The sequence below is a fragment of the Lethenteron reissneri genome, chromosome 27, assembly GCF_015708825.2.
Source record: "Lethenteron reissneri isolate LAM-NWPU_2019-01 chromosome 27, ASM1570882v1, whole genome shotgun sequence".
Lineage (NCBI taxonomy): Eukaryota > Metazoa > Chordata > Hyperoartia > Petromyzontiformes > Petromyzontidae > Lethenteron > Lethenteron reissneri.
In genome coordinates this window covers 12553716-12572575 of record NC_083805.1, presented here as the reverse complement: position 1 = coordinate 12572575, position 18860 = coordinate 12553716, and the positions used below count along the sequence as shown (strand labels likewise).

Sequence of the window (18860 nt, the reverse complement as noted above, 5' to 3'; positions counted from 1 at the left end):
ACAAGTTAATATACTCATCATTATTTACCTATCTATTGTTACTTATGCATGTATGTTGAACTTCTTTCGCACCGTACAAAGCCAAACATGCTAATTCTAGATTTGAAGCTTTCGTGACTGCAATGATTCATACTCTTAGTTTTTTCGGTAAAGTCAGCTACCTACGTGACTTTACCGAAAAAACTAAGAGTACCAACCATGCTAATCAGAGGTACGGAGGAAGGACAAAAAAATAAACAGAAAAAGTAGTTCCAAAGAAATGTTTTAATTTAGATTTAAATGTGCATAGCTCCAATGGCATCCTTGTATCGGAAGGAAGAGCGTTCCAGATGGCCGCAGAAGTCCATTCTGAGTATAATCACCTTAAAGTACTTAATTAGTATGGTGCTGAGGAATATAAAAAATAGACAACAGAATGAGGCTGCAATGAACTTGGAAGAAACCCCACAGTTATCTGAGGTGCACACCTGGTTTTCATCAGTTCTGGGCCGACCTGGACCTTGAACTCCAAGTCACATAGAACACTATCTGTGATCGGTTATTGTGTGGAGGTCGTAAAAGCTCAAGACAATTGCTCAAAAAATCAAATTCTCACTCAATTGTTGCTTGAAGAGATCCTAGATTTACTGATCAGCTTGTTCAGACACCTGGGTACTCTGGTAATATTGACGCACTCCGCTGCTCCTAACATGGTTACCTGGCTTGACTACCTGAATGTGAAATTGTAGTTGTTGCTCTGCATCTACATCAGCCACATTAAAGAAGATTTCTGACATGCAAATAATGTAGCATAAGGCTCATGCAGTCACACATGTTATTATGGATATAATGCTATCGGAAGCCTGCACCTTATGTGTGTCAGGCTCATCTCTCTCTCTCTCTACCTGTCCACTTTGGGCACAGTGGCACATACTACAATGGTAGCATTTCAGAGGAAAGTGTTGGTGGAACATGTAGATTCGTCAAACATATGCACATGCTGGACAGAGAATTGGCTAAGGAATGCAGCAAATGGGATCACGAACCTGTCCTTGTAGACTATTGTTGTGTATCGTTCCCTGGAAGCCTGTTTTTTCTCGAGACCACTCTGGTTTCCTCCATGAGCAAAAACTCAATAAATCAACCAAATTTCTCAAAGAAGAGCCCTCGTAAAAAATAGTTGTGAAACTTAATGAACCTTGGAGAAATAATGGCAATATTATTTTATTTTACCTTTGTCTCTATACAATCTTTACAGTTATCTAGCCTCATAGCATCTGAGCGAGTGCTGGAGGACGTTAAAGGTTCAGCCCCCCTTTCTAAATTCCTTTCCTTAAGTCAAAACATATTGATACAAGATGTAATACTCGTGGTGGGTGTTTTTTTATTTGACCAGAAAACACTTATGATAATAAAAACAACGTTTATCATTTAACATTAAAACAAATTGTATTAACTCGCTGCTGTGCAACAGTGGGGAGATGTTACTCTCTTGCCTGGTATACAGGAGGTCATAGGTTCAATCCAGACCCTGACACCTGTATATTTGGAGTTTGCATGTTTTCCCTGTGGTCGCGCAGATGTTTCTCTGGTTCCTCCGGGTTTTCCCTCTACATTTAGAAATATGACTGATATACATTTCCATATAAGCCACTTCGTTGAGATATGATTTCTGGCCAAGTCACCTCTGAAAATTAGCTATATAGCTCTGTGGGCCTTATCTGGTAAGAAAAAAAAATATGCCTCGCCTATAGGCAAGGTCACATGACAGGGTTGCGGTTATCTTGATATGTTGGTACAGTACATGAGAATACACTGAATATTGTGCAAAATAAAACGCGTGTAAAAGCTTCAATTAACATTTAGTGATGCTCATCTCAATTACTGAGTGATGGGAGTGTTTGGGACAATCCCTATCAACATTCAGGCCATTTACATTTTTACATGCAGAAAATAAAACCTTACACTGAATACTCTATTATTTCCTATGGCAATATGTTTGGGAGCTAAATGCCAATGGCTAGGTCTGCTAGCCACGATTCGAGGGCTTCAAAAAATAGTATGTGCAGTTTTGATATTTCTCCATTGATGGAGCGACGACTACAGTGTTTTACAATATGTTCCATACTTTGAGTTGCATGACCACAGTTGCACTCCTGTGGCCTACAATACGTTTTCAATTGTATGCAGGAGATGTGCGCATCGGCCTTACTCTTATTCCAACAGGACGTCAAATTCAACTCTGCAACACTCAAATGGGACTCACACTCTTGGAGTCGTGATGACCATTTCATTAATCTCAGCCACAGTCACCTCACCGGGGCAATTCTCACATTTTCCAAAGGCTCGTGCTGCTTTGAGGTCCCAATTATCACCTGTTTGAGCACCTGCAGAGTGTGCTGTGCCGTGGTGGTGGAGATGACCACGTTTGACTCCGAGGGACTGGGTCGCAGCGTAAGGGACAGCCCTGAGACCAGCGTCACGTGCAGCCGGCTGATGGACACCTTCTCCTTGCTCACCGTGACCGCGCGTTCCCCCAGAATCAGATCCGACACCGGCGATAGGACCTAGTGTGAGAAATTAGCAAAAGACAATTAACGGTTTCCCCCCATCGGTTAAATTCAGGGCTCGAAATAAAATTGGGGACGCATTGTGGTGTTTATATTTTTGGTAAGGTGAGTTTGATTCTGATTGAATGCTTAATCTTGGTTTTCACTTGATGAACAATTAAATGCATGACACTGCACCACTTTCACAGTGTTAACATTCTCATCACCATCATGAGCCACTCCAGGATGAAGGCCTCTCCATGTTGTCACCATTCCTCACAATCCTATTCTGCCACAATACATCTCACTCCTGACGATATGTACGTATGTACAGTATGTACTCAGATGCATTGCGGCTCTTGAAATACTGAATTTTGTACCGAATTGGAAAGAAATGGCTCTTCGTGTTATTTTGGTTGCCGACCCCTGGTCTAGACCATCGGCCATAATTTCTTCAGACAATGTATCCGGCCTAAACAAACTTACTTTCTCAAGAGTCAGGATTATTTTTCTGCTTTGCATTTATTCTCCAATCCACGTGCTATTTAATTCCCACCATGTAGCTCTCCATGCTTCTTTGCATATGTTTCATATTTTGTTAAACATTTTTAGCATGCATAGTTAAACACGTTTTGCAGGCACAAATGCACACACCTATGAAAGGATATGTTCACAGAGACAATCTGCTAGAGGTTCACAGGTCGCATTTCTCTGTCACCCAGCAACACTTATATATTATTTAAGTACATCGAGTGCTATAAAGTAAACGGAAAAAAGGCAGACATCATTCATGAAAGGTTAAAATGTAAGCCATTGTTGTGCGCTGAGGTCATTCCTCAAATCCCATGTGTCTATCGATCGCTGTGAAAATGTGACCTATTGGTTGGATTAACCCATAGTGCCATCCAATTGAAGGCCTTAAGCCACAACACGTTTTTTTGTGTATCAAAACAAGAAACATGCTGTACAAGCCACATAATTTAGTTTATATCACAATCATGTGAAATTATTAAGCATATAGATCCCATCTGTGAAGGATGTGATCCCTGAAATGCAATGCCCCGGCGTCTACAAACTAAGCTGTGTCTGCGGCAGTAGTTACATTGGGGAAACTAGAGACATGTCTCGGACCGTGTTCGCGAACATGAGGCAGATCTGAAACATGGTCGGACCAATACCTTGGCTGATCATTGTTTTAATGCGGTGGGCTCACGCGAAATTCATTTCTCTAAGATGAAGGTACTATGCAAACCCACAGGCTATCAACAAAGATTCGTTCATGAAGCCATCTATATATATCGACACAGACACAATTTCAACCGAGAAGATGGGTACACACTCAATAATCATTGGAAGGACGTTATTAACGAGTTTAAGTCATAATTGACTGTGATGTTCCCATCCAACCACCTTTCGATGTTAGTTGTTATTTTCGGCTCTCTCATTTTTACATTATCAAATTAAATTTCTCACACTAACACAGCTACCTCACGCGCCATCCTCGAGGTTGCTGCTCGGCGATCTTGCATTAACATGCTAATCTCTCACATTAACATGCTAATCTCTCACAATAACATAGCCACCTTGGCCCGCTCACCGTGGAGGATGCTCGACGATCTTACATTAACATGCTAATTTTTACCTGGCAGCCCTTTGGTGGAAAACTCACCACCGCCGCAAGTCGCTGCCCACCACTTGCATTAACATTGGCTGCTGACATTTGGGCTCCGCCCATTTCAAACCTTTATAAACAGTTGTCTTTAGAAGCTAACCCCCCTTTTCCTGATGACGACTGCTTGTGTTGAGATCGAAATGTCGTAGTTTTAGTTATTTTTGTTATTTATTTGAACATATCTATGTGACTTTACCGAAAGACCCAAATCATGTTTTGTAGTCATGGTATTCAAATGATGTGTCATGGTATTCAAATGATGTTTTATCATGATGATCTAAATTCGAGTTAATTTGTGGTACACCTCTCTTTTCCCATGAATCTGGAAACCACTTGATCTGCTGGCAGCGCTACGCTCTTGCTGATGTTGTTTATTGCTCGTGCCACCACTAGTAGGATGCGAGTCTCAAACTTTAAAACGTTTGTTCAGGTAGGCATCCCTAACTGGCCATGCAACCACAATGCAATGCTTGCCACGTGATGCTGAACATGAGTGCCACGTGTTATTGGATGCCAACATCTATCTTTACTCTATTAGACCATGCACACACTCAGTAGCTTTATTTACTTGGCAATGGGTAATTTAAAGAGGTGTCAGAAGCGCAGGGGGCAAAACGTGTTTAACCATGCTTAAAGGACACATCGTTAATTACACATACAGACACTCTTCGCAGACAACTCAAATCAACAATGACCCAGACAAGTGTGTGTAAATGATGTGACCCGCAAGAGAAAAAGCATCCAATTCGCATAACTTGCCCACCTCTTGCATAGTGGGACCTCTTTACGATGTTCCACTTTTATAGTTGGACACAAGACATTGTCGAAATTTCTATCGGTGAAATATATTTTTAAAAAGGTAAAGGTGCAGCCCTACGATTAGCTGCTAATGCCATTGCGGGCAGAAGGGCCTACGCTCGAGGGAGCACTGATAAGTCCCTCTAGAGGGTCTTTTGCCTTACGTTTCCAGGTGGAAGTACCCACACTTTACCCCATAAAACACAACCTGCTGATTGAATCACCGTGGCGTATCCATTTGCAATGCTCAGTGGACAGAGACAGAGGGATTTAAGAAACACCCCCATTGTTTCAACTGCCGTGACGGCAGAATGAACCGGCCAACCCTCTGGATTACAATTCCAAGTGTGCTCACAATTGTACACCACAGCGCGCATTGAAATAATGTCTTACTTAAACATAACCTACAGGTCAGCCTGCATTGTTGCTATCTAATATTCTTTCACCTGGATAGCCGTCATCCCTGGCACAAGCCCCACAACGACCTTGCCCCCCACCAACTGGGCGGTCCTGGTGTCCTCCACCACCATGTAGTCCAGCACCAGCTCCGTGACGTCCACCAGCCACTCGGGACTCAGCATTGGCGACTCGTGAGGACCTCTGCCATCTGCCGGCTCATCGCTGGAGGTGCAGAACATGGTCCAGATGCTCACCAGCGCATGCTGGGACTGCAACATGCAGCCACGGCCCTTGGGCTCATCCTCTTCGTCACTGCTCTCCTCGGTGCTGAGAGCATATCAGCAAGCGATACATTGTATACAACTCAAGCTCACATAATGCATTGCCATGAAACTTCAAAGTGTTTTTTAGTGAGTAATGCAATGCTGCAATATTATTAATCGTTTGCTGTGTCTCCCTCAAAATTGATTTTAATAAATGAGAGCTAAGCAACTGCCATCATGATGTTGCCAACACTTTAGGGGTCTGTACTGCCCCAAGGCAGATATGGGGGTGTGCTTACTCAGGAACTTCCTGATATGATGGTGTTGAGTTTGGTCACGTGACCATGAAGTTACGAGTTAAGGGTCTCTAAGCCACGAGGCCAGGCAGGGGTGTCAGCAATTACATAGAGTACAAAATGGAGGCACAATTAGCATATCGGTGATGACGGGTGCGTCTGTTCATTGCGGGACTTTAAAAAGCATTGTCTATAAGTTCGTTTATGTTAAATCCTGACTTAAACCTTTCGTGACTGCAGGAATTTATATTTTTTGGGTCTTTTCGGTATCTCATCTCTTAATGATGATCGCTTGTGTTGTGATCAAAACGTCATAGTTTTTTGTTATTTTCTTTCAACCTATCTATGTGACTTTACCGAAAGACCTAAAGAATATTAGTTTATGTTCTTATAATACTGGGAATGCTGTCATAATGTTAGGGTTGTCGTTATAATGTAAATGCCTTTATAATGCTGTTAAATTGTTAAGATGAATATGAGGCCTAGTTAACAACGAAGCCTGCCACTTGCATTATTGTGAATGTTATTTGTAGTTGGATAAGTCGAGCCAGACTTGTGCCCATGTAACTTTAATGCGATCTTGAGAGCAAGGATGAAGAAGTATCTCATCCACAGTTCAGTGTTATGTGCAGCGCTGCACATTTAGGCTGCAGTATGGCGATTACACAAAGTGACCTTATTTAACACAGTAGCTTATTCTCTTGTATAGCTATTCAGTGCTAATGTAGGTACCTGGTCCATCCAGGACCTTTTGTTAAGATTCATGTTATCTAAGACGATGTTATGATGCTGCAGTGTTCATTCCTTGTATTGATATTGCAAGTATTAACATGCTGTATTTTGTGCTGTATTTTTCCATCAATTTACCTCGTTTCATTCATTAAATACGTTGGAGTCACATGTTCATCCTGGCTCTGAAGGTTTATTGAATGTGAGATTAACTACTCGGATAGTGGTGCAACGCAGCGCCCAGAGAGGCCGAGACAGGGTCAGTGTGAGAATGCAATTCTGCACGTGGTGCTTTCGGTATTGTGATAAATCCTGCTTCACTGTTCAACCTTTAAAGCAAGATGGATACATATCTAAGTTTGTAAATAAATTCCACGCGTATTTTGTTTATTCAGAGGACGGATAAAAGAAATAAAAAATTGTACTTAAATATACGAATTGATTTACCTTTTCTCGTGAAAAATTGGCACCCTCCAGCCTTTAATAACACTGAGATGAGAGTCAGACAGTTGAATCTGCAGGGGCAGCTGAGGCATCCAGACTGTCATATCCAAGGAGACACGCAGGTGTTCATTGGTGATGATGAGACGTGCCCGGGCTGAGCCTCTGCTCTCCTTGCCATTGACAAATGCCCAGCCACAGTTTTCTGACACCTGCACAGAGAAGATAAGGACCAGGTAAAACAGGTGTATATATAGGCAGGGTCAGTCAGTAACATGTCGTTCATTTAGAAGGTACAGGTTGCAGGCCCTGTAATTTCTTGTTCACACCACTGTTGGTTAAAATGTGTTTCCGTCAAAGGGAGCTCCCCCGTAAATAGTATCTGGGCCTCCTCTTCCACACTGGCTATAGATCTTAAAAGAGTTGGAAGTACTTCCACTTTACCCCACCACATGCAACCTGCAGATCAATGAACTGTGGTGTACCAATTTATACTAAAACTGACCAGGCTTAACTGTGCTATATAGATAGCTCTTTTGCAGAAGCGACCTGGCCACAAATTATAAATCAATGAAGTGGCTTATCATATGTGGAAATGTATAGCAGCCAAATGCGAGAAACGATGTTGATTCTAAATGTGGAGAAAAAAACCAGAAGACCTGGAGAAAAAATCACGCGACCATGGGGAGAGAGACACGCAAACTCCAAATATACAGGCATCAGGGTCGCGATTGAACTGGCAACCTCCTGTATACCAGGCGAGGTAGTTAACATATCGCCACCATGGCACTCCCCACGGAGGGTGGACATACTGGTGGGTGGACAGAGGAGGGGGGAATTAAGAATTGGTGACATCTGCTGATAATGACACCGCCGCAGCATTGACCTTAATATCTATGTATATAAAAGGGAAATTTGTGAATATGTGTGTCTGTTCGAAATGTTTAGCATACTTTCCAACATGCGACAAACTTGAAATTTGGCATGTGGGTAGCTTCCAGACTGTACACAATGTAAAAAGTATAAAAATAGACTTTTGTATTTGGGGGGGGGGGGGGGGGGTGGCGCAATAATGTATATATTTTGCACGGCAAGTGAGCGGTGACGTCTCATCTGTGATGTCACCCGCATGCGGCAGCGTCACGCGGTGTGCCTGCTGACGTCACGCATCCCCCCCCCCAACCCTCCGCGTTGACCGTGTATTCATCCAAGACAGGAATCCAAGTCCCGGGCGAAGCCAGGCAGTAATGCTAGTATTTAATAAACTCTAGCTAATATGCTTATATGCTTACTGCTTATCCTTACACACGCTGCCTATAGGCTTATACGCTCTGGTCGAGGAAGAGGTATTACGCACATTTCACACGTCTCAATATTTTGTGGAAAATGTTGCCAAAGGGACTCTGATAAAAACCTGAGCAATGGAAATAGACTTAATGCATGTCTCAATATTGATGGAAAAAAAGTGTCAAAAGTACTTGGCTTAAAACCTGAGGAATGGAACGTTCCATCCGATTTTTATATGATATATATATTCAGTTACAAGGAAGCCTTTGTCAATGAGTATCGTAATAGTCACTGCCAACACAGAAAATAAGCAGTTGTGTTACTGTTTTTGAGGCCATTATGTAAGGCGATAAGCAACCATTTAAATAAAACTGGAATTTGTTTAATTCCAAGGATGTATTTGTTAGAGTGATCATGAAGTGAACATGGAAGGTTTGGATTTGATTGCATTCCCCTCATAACCCTACATTTTTACTTTGTTCTCTTGATGACTCTACAGTCATCATACGATGAACTCTAAGTTATCTGTAGATATATTATTTCGGGTTCTGGATAAACCATGCTTGAGGGAAAAAAAGGATATAAGCATAAAATAAGGTGTTTCACGCAAATTAGCGATGTACAAATATTAGCTGCATTTAACTTGTGACTTAAGTGACCAATTACTCCAAAAAACAATAAATACAGATGAGACGCTATCTCTCTCCAGCCCCATTATTCTATGTATGTGAAAAATAAATACGTTTTCATCACTGAACCTATGTGTTTTCCATTGTCGATGTCAGGGTTTCTGAAACTCCAGTCATCACGATTCAGCAAGCTACGACTTTCCGTGTTTACCAATTTACTTTTCATTCAAATGCAAATGAACGCATTCCAAGCAGCACTTGCCCGATGATTACTAAACACATCCCGCATGCCGCACTAAGCAATTAATGCAGTTTTGGAAGTGGAAATTCTACATTAATCACTCCAGAGGCGTTTTACCCTGACAAGTGTTGTAGATGGAAGACACCTTTTTTGTTATATATATAAAAAAACATTTCCCCCTAAATATTGAATTTACAAGCTTTTTCCAAGACGCCAAAAAACAATGACTTAATTATATATAGGCATGAGGTATCGTTGGGTCTTTACCATCAATTTTAAAGCAGCTGGTGAATTTTAATAATGGCCTGCAGCTTCAGTGGTCTGCTATATGGTTCTTTGATGTCTAAAACTACTCTAATATGTAGCACGCTTTCCGCCAATAGAGCAATCTGCGCGGATATTGAATGTGAAGAGACGCCCACAGTATTTACGCGTATACAGTATGTATATACAACATCAGAGCTATGTTTTATGAACTTGCTATTTATATAACTGCAATGATTCAAACGTATTATGTAAAATGAAAAACATAAATTGTCCTTCAAAAATATACGCATCGGTTGGATAACCACGTTGTGCAATGTTTTCTCCGTAACTTATTGATGCCTGTTGGGGGTTAGCAGCCAGAGATACATTTCACCTGAAACCTCAAAGAATTGACAGGCAACAACGCCACGCCACACACGGCTGTTCCCCATCACGAGTGGGACGGACGCAGGAACACGACGGGAAGACCACCGATGACGCATGCCGACTGCGTGCATAATTGAAGTAAAACGGCAGTGAGTCAGAAGTCGCTTAATAAAGAAGGCAATACGGTCGGTAGAAGGCATCACAGCAGGTACACATCAAAAAAGAGTAAAGCACACGAAGTGGCAACGTGTGCAGAAACCGTGAACACTGCTTAGCGAAACAGATTTCATTATGGTTGGAGAGATTGAGGCACCTTGAGGATGTAGTGTCAGTCAAATGAACAGAGGCCAAGAGGGATGCATGTGGATCTGAGACCAACACGCTCTCCAAGGCAGCAAGGCACGTGGGAAAGGGTAGCGTCACGCAGTGTTGGTGCAGAGGGGAGAACGGTACAATGGGCAGTGGGACGGTTGGTAGGCGTGTAACGATGCTTTGTTGCATCTGCAACAATCAATTCTTATGCTCACCAATACGGAACGTGCATCTATATATATAAAATCGTTCATGTCTGTCTGTCTGTGTGTGTGTGTGTGTGGACTTTGGCCCATACGCACTTTCATTGGACGGCGGTTGCCCCTGGCAACGGCTAGCCACGCCTTCGCCGCTTTCATTGGACCTGGCAACGGCTAGCCACGCCTTCGCCAAGGGCTGCAGTTTCATTGGACGGCGGTTGCCCCTGCCAACGGCTAGCCACGCCTTCGCCACTTTCATAAGCTCCGTATTTAATTAAATAATAGCCATTACACAGTATTGTTGGAGCGCTAGGGGGGGGGGAAGGAACGCCACCCGTACCCTGCCTCTTCCAAGCCGACAATTTTAGGCGAGGCCGCAGGCTTTGCACGCTACTAGGCCTCGACACCCACCACGCCACTCTGAGGTAAATTCATCAAAGTTTTTCCTACTCTTCACTACACCCCCACCACAATGTGTGCTATTAATATTACTTTTAAACCCAACGCGCCAACAATCGATTACTTTAATGTTCACTGTACAAATACTCATTAAGCTGGGTGAGCGTACTGCCAGTCTATCATGTACACTGTAGCCTGCTTATTAAGCTCGGTGAGCGTACTGCCACTCTATCATGTACACTCTAGCCTGCTTATGAAGCTGAGTGCGTGTACTGGCAGTCTATAATGTGGACTCTTGCCTGGTTATTATAATCGATTCTTTATATGTTCTTTGTACAAACAGTCATTAAGCTGCTTGAGCGACCCCAGTTCGATTCCAACTCACGCCCACCACCGCTGACGATTATTTGAAACGGACCTGGCCCTCCCCTAGGTCCACTCAGCCTCAAAAGCGTAACTGCTGTCGTGTGTGAACATCGTCACTGGGGAGACAAAGGCGGCGGGGCATCGTGGATCCAAGTCCCGGGCGAAGCCGGGTCATGTGTATGTGTGTTTGTGTTTATGTGTATGTCTGTGTGTCTCTATGTATGTGTGTATGTATGTGTATGTATGTGTTTGTGTGTATGTGTGTGTATGTATGTGGGTTTTTTTTATGTCTTTATGTGTATGTCTGCGTGTCTCTATGTATGTGTGTATGTACGTGTGTGCATGTGTTTGTGTGTATGTATGTGTGTGTGTATGTATGTGTGTGTCTATGTATGTGTGTGTATGTGTGTGTATGTATGTGTGTTATGTGTCTGTCTGTGTCTGCATGTATGTGTGTGTGTATTGTGTATGTGTTTGTGTGCATGTATTTGTGTGTTTGTGTGTTTGTGTGCATGTATTTGTGTGTTTGTGTGTATGTGTATGTCTGTGTGTATGTGTTTGTGTGTATGTGTGTGTATGTATGTGTGTGTATGTGTTTGTATGTGTTTGTGTGTTTACGCTCGCATTACACAAATGTGTTGCTGGTCTAAGGCGTTCCTCGCACAGCATTGCCGCTTTATTATTTCAGTCGTTTACTGCCTTACGCACCCTGAAAGTCGTGTGTGTCTGCAGCAAGCGCGTGTATGTGTACCTATGGACGCGCGCGCGTGTGTTGTGTAGGGGGAACGGTAGTGTAGTGCTTAGCGTGCTGTCTGTGTCTGTGTGTGTGTGTGTCTGTCTGTGTCTGTCTGCATGTGTCTGTGTGTGTGTCTGTGTGTGTGCGTGTGTGGTGTGTGGGGAGCGGTAGTGTAGTGCTTAGCGTGCTGTCTGTGTGTCTGTGTGTGTGTGTGTCTGTCTGTGTCTGTCTGTGTGTGTCTGCGTGTGTCTGTGTGTGTGTCTGTGCGTGTGTGGTGTGTGAGGAGCGGTGGGTGTAGTGCTTAACGCTACGCTGCGCTACCAACCCGGCGAACCCAGTTCCATTCCCGCTCACGGCCACCACCGGTGACGATTATTTGAACCCCCCCTAGGTCCACTCAGCCTCAAACGAGTAACTGGTGTGGCGTATTAACATCGGCACTTGGGAGACAAAGGCGGCCGGGCGTGGTAGATCCAAGTCCCGGGCGAAGCCGGGCCATGTGTATGTGTTTATGTGTATGTCTGTGTGTCTGTATGCATGTGTGTATGTATGTGTATGTGTTTTTGTGTATGTCTGTGTGTGTATGTATGTCGGTTTTGCCGCCGTGGTGGATCCAAGTCCCGGGCGAAGCCGGGTCATGTGTATGTGTTTATGTGTATGTCTGTGTGTCTGTATGCATGTGTGTATGTATGTGTGTGCATGTGTTTGTGTGTATGTATGTGTGTGTGTATGTATGTGGGTTTTTTTGTATGTGTTTATGTGTATGTCTGCGTGCCTGTATGTATGTGTGTATGTACGTCTGTGGATGTGTTTGTGTGTATGTATGTGTGTGTCTATGTATGTGTGTGTATGTGTTTCTGTGTTTGTATGTGTGTGTATGTATGTGTGTTATGTGTCTGTCTGTGTGTCTGCATGTATGTGTGTGTGTATTGTGTATGTGTTTGTGTGTGTTTGTGTGTTTACGCTCGCATTACACAAATGTATAATGCGGGTCTAAGGCGTTCCTTACACAGCATTGCCGCTTTATTATTTCAGTCGTTTACTGCCGTATGCACCCTGAAAGTCGTGTGTGTCTGCAGCAAGCGCGTGTATGTGTACCTATGGACGCGCGCGCGTGTGTTGTGTAGGGGGAACGGTAGTGTAGTGCTTAGCGTGCTGCCTGTGTCTGTGTGTGTGTGTCTGTGTGTGTGTGTGTCTGTGTGTGTGTCTGTGTGTGTGTCTGTGTGTGTGCGTGTGTGGTGTGTGGGGAGCGGTAGTGTAGTGCTTAGCGTGCTGTCTGTGTGTCTGTGTGTGTGTGTGTCTGTCTGTGTCTGTCTGTGTGTGTCTGCGTGTGTCTGTGTGTGTGTGTGTCTGTGTGTGTATCTGTGCGTGTGTCGTGTGTGAGGAGCGGTGGGTGTAGTGGTTAACGCTACGCTGCGCTACCAACCCGGCGAACCGAGTTCGATTCCTGCTCATGGCCACCCCCGGTCAAGATTATTTGAACCTCCCCTAGGTCGACTCAGCCTCAAACGAGTAACTGGTGTGGCGTATTAACATCGGCACTGGGGAGACAAAGGCGGCCGGGCGTAGTGGATCCAAGTCCCGGGCGAGGCCGGGTCATGTGTATGTGTGTATGTGTTTATGTGTATGTCTGTGTGTCTGTATGCATGTGTGTATGTATGTGTGTGTATGTGTTTGTGTGTATGTATGTGTGTGTGTATGTATGTGCGTTTTTTTGTATGTGTTTATGTGTATGTCTGCGTGTCTGTATGTATGTCTGTGGATGTGTTTGTGTGTATGTATGTGTGTGTCTATGTATTGTGTGTATGTGTTTCTGTGTATGTATCTGCGTGTATGTATGTGTGTTATGTGTCTGTCTGTGTGTCTGCATGTATGTGTGTGTGTATTGTCTATGTTTTTGTGTGTATGTATGTGTGTGTTTGTGTGTATGTGTATGTCTGTGTGTATGTATGTGTGTGTATGTGTTTGTGTGTATGTGTGTGTATGTATGTGTGTGTATGTGTTTGTATGTGTTTGTATGTTTACGCTCGCATTACACAAATGTGTTGCAGGTCTAAGGCGTTCCTCGCCCAGCATTGCCGCTTTCTTTTTTCAGTCGTTTACTGCCGTACGCACCCTGAAAGTCGTGTGTGTCTGCAGCAAGCGCGTGTATGTGTACCTATGGATGCGCGCGCGTGTGTTGTGTAGGGGGAACGGTAGTGTAGTGCTTAGCGTGCTGTCTGTGTCTGTGTGTGTGTGTCTGTGTGTGTGTGTCTGTGTGTGTGTCTGTGTGTGTGCGTGTGTGGTGTGTGGGGAGCGGTAGTGTAGTGGTTAGCGTGCTGTCTGTGTGTCTGTGTGTGTGTGTCTGTCTGTGTGTGTCTGCGTGTGTCTGTGTGTGTGTCTGTGCGTGTGTGGTGTGTGAGGAGCGGTGGGTGTAGTGGTTAACGCTACGCTGCGCTACAAACCCGGCGAACCGAGTTCCATTCCCGCTCACGGCCACCACCGGTGACGATTATTTGAACCTCCCCTAGGTCGACTCAGCCTCAAACGAGTAACTGGTGTGGCGTATTAACATCGCCACTGGGGAGACAAAGGCGGCCGTGCGTGAGTGGTGAGGGAGGGAGAGTCGTGAGGGAGGGAGAGTGCTGAGGGAGGGAGAGTGGTAAGGGAGGGAGAGTGGTGAGGGAGGGACTCAGCCGCAAAACGAGTAACTGGTGTGGCGTATTAACATCGCCACTGGGGAGACAAAGGCGGCCGGGCGTGGTGGATACAAGTCCCGGGCGAAGCCGGGTAGTACAGCTAGTAGGATTATATTATATCCTTACGCATGGCAATATGTTCAGATGCTAAACGCCATTGCCGAGGTATGGGGGAGGGTAGCCTTCTCGCGGTGACCCATCAATTTCGTGTTTTCTGTGTTACCTTAAGCACAATTAATACTGTCATCGAGGTGAAATGGACGTCGTTAATATGAATCGTGTTTGTGAAGATGAATTAAGATAGCTGCAATGTATGTATATTGAACTTCTTTCGCACCGTACGTAGTCAATCGTGCTAATCGGAGGTGCGAGATGTATAGGCAAAGGGTATGCTCACGTGACAAGCGAACAAAACGGCACAAAGTAAAAAAATATATTATTTAATGATATTACAACCTTCAATTGTAACAATTCATCACGGTCCTTCCAGCATAATATCCTTCCATATTCTCCCAGGTCATATTATCCCATCTAATTATTAATTCCAATTGGCTTGTCCAATATAATCACACACATACACGCGGAACATTTTTTTTTAATTAAAAAGCACTTTAATCAATCCATTGATAAGTACAAACTTTATCATGACCTGTGGGTGTAAATTGTCTACTAATATAAATTTATATTGTAATTAATTTTCAAATGAGATTAGAAAATTACGTGCATTCGAATTGACAAAGGAGCATTAAACATTTCAACAAAATGTGACACGTGTTTTTCTTATAAAGAATGTTCATATTAATTTTGTATGTTTAATATCCAATGTTTACTAAGGGGGCAGTCGATAGTGCATGGGACCATGAACCTTGGCAACTTCCGTTTGATTCCAGGTTACAGATAACACAAATGGTAATTGCTATCTGAAGCAGCCCTTTCCCTCCCAACTGACCAGTATAACAACTTCCATTTCTGACACGGCACAGGGAAGCCTTCATCAAGTAGTGGAATGACACAACGATGGTAATTATTCATAGTAAAAAGGTTTATGCCTGCGTAAAAATTATGTTGTCGTCATGTGAGTAGCAAATATGATGCATAACCACGTCTCTTGGGAAAACACTGGCTGAGGTAAATGGGGTAGAGGATAATATTTCATTCTCGCAGTGCCATTCCGTTAAACCGTTATTGTGCAATTTCTCGACACCATGTTTATTTGTAGTCATTTATTATGTTTATGTTTTGTTTAAGTTGATGTATGTTTAAGATTTCGCCCAAAATAACTATCACTTTCCGTTAACAATCATTTCCATTTTGTACTAAAAATATACCAATACTAGATACCTCTCAAGGATGTTGAACTGATTATTTCTGAAAGAAAACAAATAAAAAATATAATTAGTTTAGAAAATTTCCCAAAAAGTAATTTTGATGCCCTCTTTAAAAAGTGTGTTGTTTGGTTGAGAAAGTATAAAAAGAGTTATATTTTCACAAAACAATGTACTTCATCTCACATTCTTCTGTTCAAATGTCCATAAAATATTTAAAGAAAAAAAATCCCCACCCACATTTGCTCCTGTTTTACTCTCTGAGCCTCGGGCATTTATATCTGAATTCCAAACTTTCTTTGTGTTGAACAAAAAATAACCCCAACTGCCAGCTGGAATTCAATATTATCATGGTCAAAGGGTGATCGTTTTGTAAGAAGATTGGCCTTCAAAGACAGTGACACAAACTGCCAGGGACTTCACATACATCCTCTAAACTTCCCATTCAAATTTTCTAAGCCAAACTGCATGCCAAATGTGTGCAGGACGTATGTATACACATTTCTACAATAACAACTACATACTTTAAAAAGCAGACATTCATTCTAACGCGGAGATTTAATGACTTGCATCACAACAACAATAATCGCCATTCGCCACCAAGTGGCGGTGACGTTACCAACGCGCTTGTGTCAGGCTATGTGCAATTTAAGCATCATCACATACAGTGACACACCCTAAGGCCAAACAAGGGCCTCATTGAGTCTCGAGACACTTTCTTAACGATAATTCTGCTTTGAGATATTGAGCAAATTATTGTTTCCCCATTCAAAGACCCAGAACATGGACATCACAGAGCGAGATACACATTGCAAACATGAAGTCGAACCCGGAACAATGCATCCTAAAATCAGGGAGGTGGGGGGGGAGGGCATCTGGAGTCGCTTGGGCTCATTGCCCTACCACCGTAGGGGGCAACGATCAGGAGTATGAGATTAACGGTGAAGGGGGAGAAGAGGAAGGGGATTCATGTAACCAAACAAAATAGGACGTAAAGTAACATAAGCGCGACGTCTGGGTTTATCCGTATTGTTTCCCCCTAGAAGCAGCGGTCGTCAGGTGCTCACTACCATGTTTTAGTGTCAGGAGTCCATCCCCTTGTCCCGGCCCCCACTGTTCTGGTTATTCACGCTGGGTTCAGTCGAAGCAGGGAACACATGGCCTCATATTTTCCATTCAGCTTATCGCTGAGGTGCTCTATGCCAGCCAAGGCAAGGAGAGTTCTGTGCCAGAGTCCCCAAGAGGGGGGTTCATGATCTTTCCAATTCGCCAGTATAGTGTTTCTTGCTCCAATATAGAAGGTATTGAGTAAGGCCCTTATGGTGTATCGATATCCCTCTAGGTTTCAAGACCCACAGGGTTGATTCCCCTGAGGGCCTCAGCTGTGTGCCACAGATCTGATCAAAGTAATGTCATATCCTGGTAAAATGTTAAAATATCTGGGCACATTCAGAAGCCATGTAGGTATGTCTGTACCATGCCGTGCGGGCATCTTGGGCAATTATAGGAGGAATTGATGAATATGGCTCTCCTGTCATTGGTCAGGGAGGTCCCATGCATGAATTTGAATTGGGTTGTTGGGCCAATTATCTTAATAATGATGAGTGTTTTGGCATTTCACAGAAAAAGAAGTACTTTACTTTGTGATACACCCACTCATGAGAAGGTTGACATGCGATACTGCTATCTCCTGGACAGACCGCTGCCTACAACACCTGGCAAGCCCTGGTGGTTACACATCCAAATACCAACCAAGCTCAAGCTACCTAGTTGAGCTATTATTTGTCGCTGGGTCGTTTCTGAAAAAATATCTATATAGCTCAGTGGGGCTTACCTGGTACATTTTAAATAGTTTAATGTATTGTGTTTTAGTTTCAAGCTTGCGTAGCTTCTCAGATCTGACAAGACTTGGGTGCAGTTAGATTTCAATACATAAATACACTAATTCTAATTAATTGAATAACACGTTTAACATTTTGTACAAAAACTTCAGTGGCAAACCAAGTCGTTTGTTATACCAGAGGGGATAAAATAATATTTACTCTTTAAACTATTTTATTTTTACCAGGTAAGGCCCACTGAGCTACATAGCTATTTTTCAGAAGCAACCTGGCCATAAATGGGTTATGTGGAAAGTTATAGCAGCCAAATACTCTCTAAACACATGTTTCTAAATTTGGAGGGATAAACTGGAGGACCCGAAGAAAAATCCATGGCGACAACGGGGAGAACATGCAAACTCCAAATATATAGACATCAGTTGGGATTGAACCCACGACCTCCTGTATACCAGGCGAGGTAGTTAACATCTCTCCACAAGACACAACAAAGAAAGACACAAATCTACCGAGAGCATGTGCTCTCTGCTATCACCACACACAAGCCATATAGCATTGCTAGCTCCTAACCCAGGGGTTCTAATACTCTCTCACATTGAGACCCTCTATGTATTCTGATTATAAGCTGGACCTTGCTGTCAATCCCATTCTCCATGACCTCATGAATTTTACTTCCAATATTGAGCTGTAATCTAATAAAAATTGTGTTTGCTTTCTCAGATGTAGGAATCTCAATTTACTTTTTTCTAAGTTGGTGAAATTAAAACCATTAATATATATTTTTTTCCATGCAACAACGACGTGACTATGGCAATCTACAGTCATCTGGTGCCCTCCTCAATCCCCAAATGATGCATGTTTTGCATCCCCTGGTGGCCCTATGCCTCCCACCACAGTCAGTCAAAACTGGCATGACTCATCATTTGTTTTCTGCAAGCTGGTGTTATTGATCCAAGGTCGCTTTGCATTAAAGATTTTTTTTTGCACAAAATGGGCCTTATTCATTTCTTGGCAGAAAGGTAGTTGTTGCCAGTAATATTTGGTGAAAGAAATTGCGGCAAAAAAGTGGACTCGTATTTTCTACACATCT

General features: G+C 43.2%; 1 protein-coding gene across 1 annotated transcript in view; it reads right to left on the bottom strand.

Moving 5' to 3' along the window:
• LOC133348562 (transmembrane protein 132E-like) overlaps window positions 1-18860 on the bottom strand; it is a 534471-nt gene that overhangs the window by 29300 nt on the left and 486311 nt on the right. Inside the window, exons 6-8 of the mRNA XM_061561445.1 lie at window positions 7133-7338; window positions 5445-5724; window positions 2355-2546 (exon numbers count right to left, since the gene is read on the bottom strand). Coding sequence (XP_061417429.1) covers window positions 2355-2546; window positions 5445-5724; window positions 7133-7338 — 678 coding nt within the window. The remainder of the gene's footprint in view (window positions 1-2354; window positions 2547-5444; window positions 5725-7132; window positions 7339-18860) is intronic.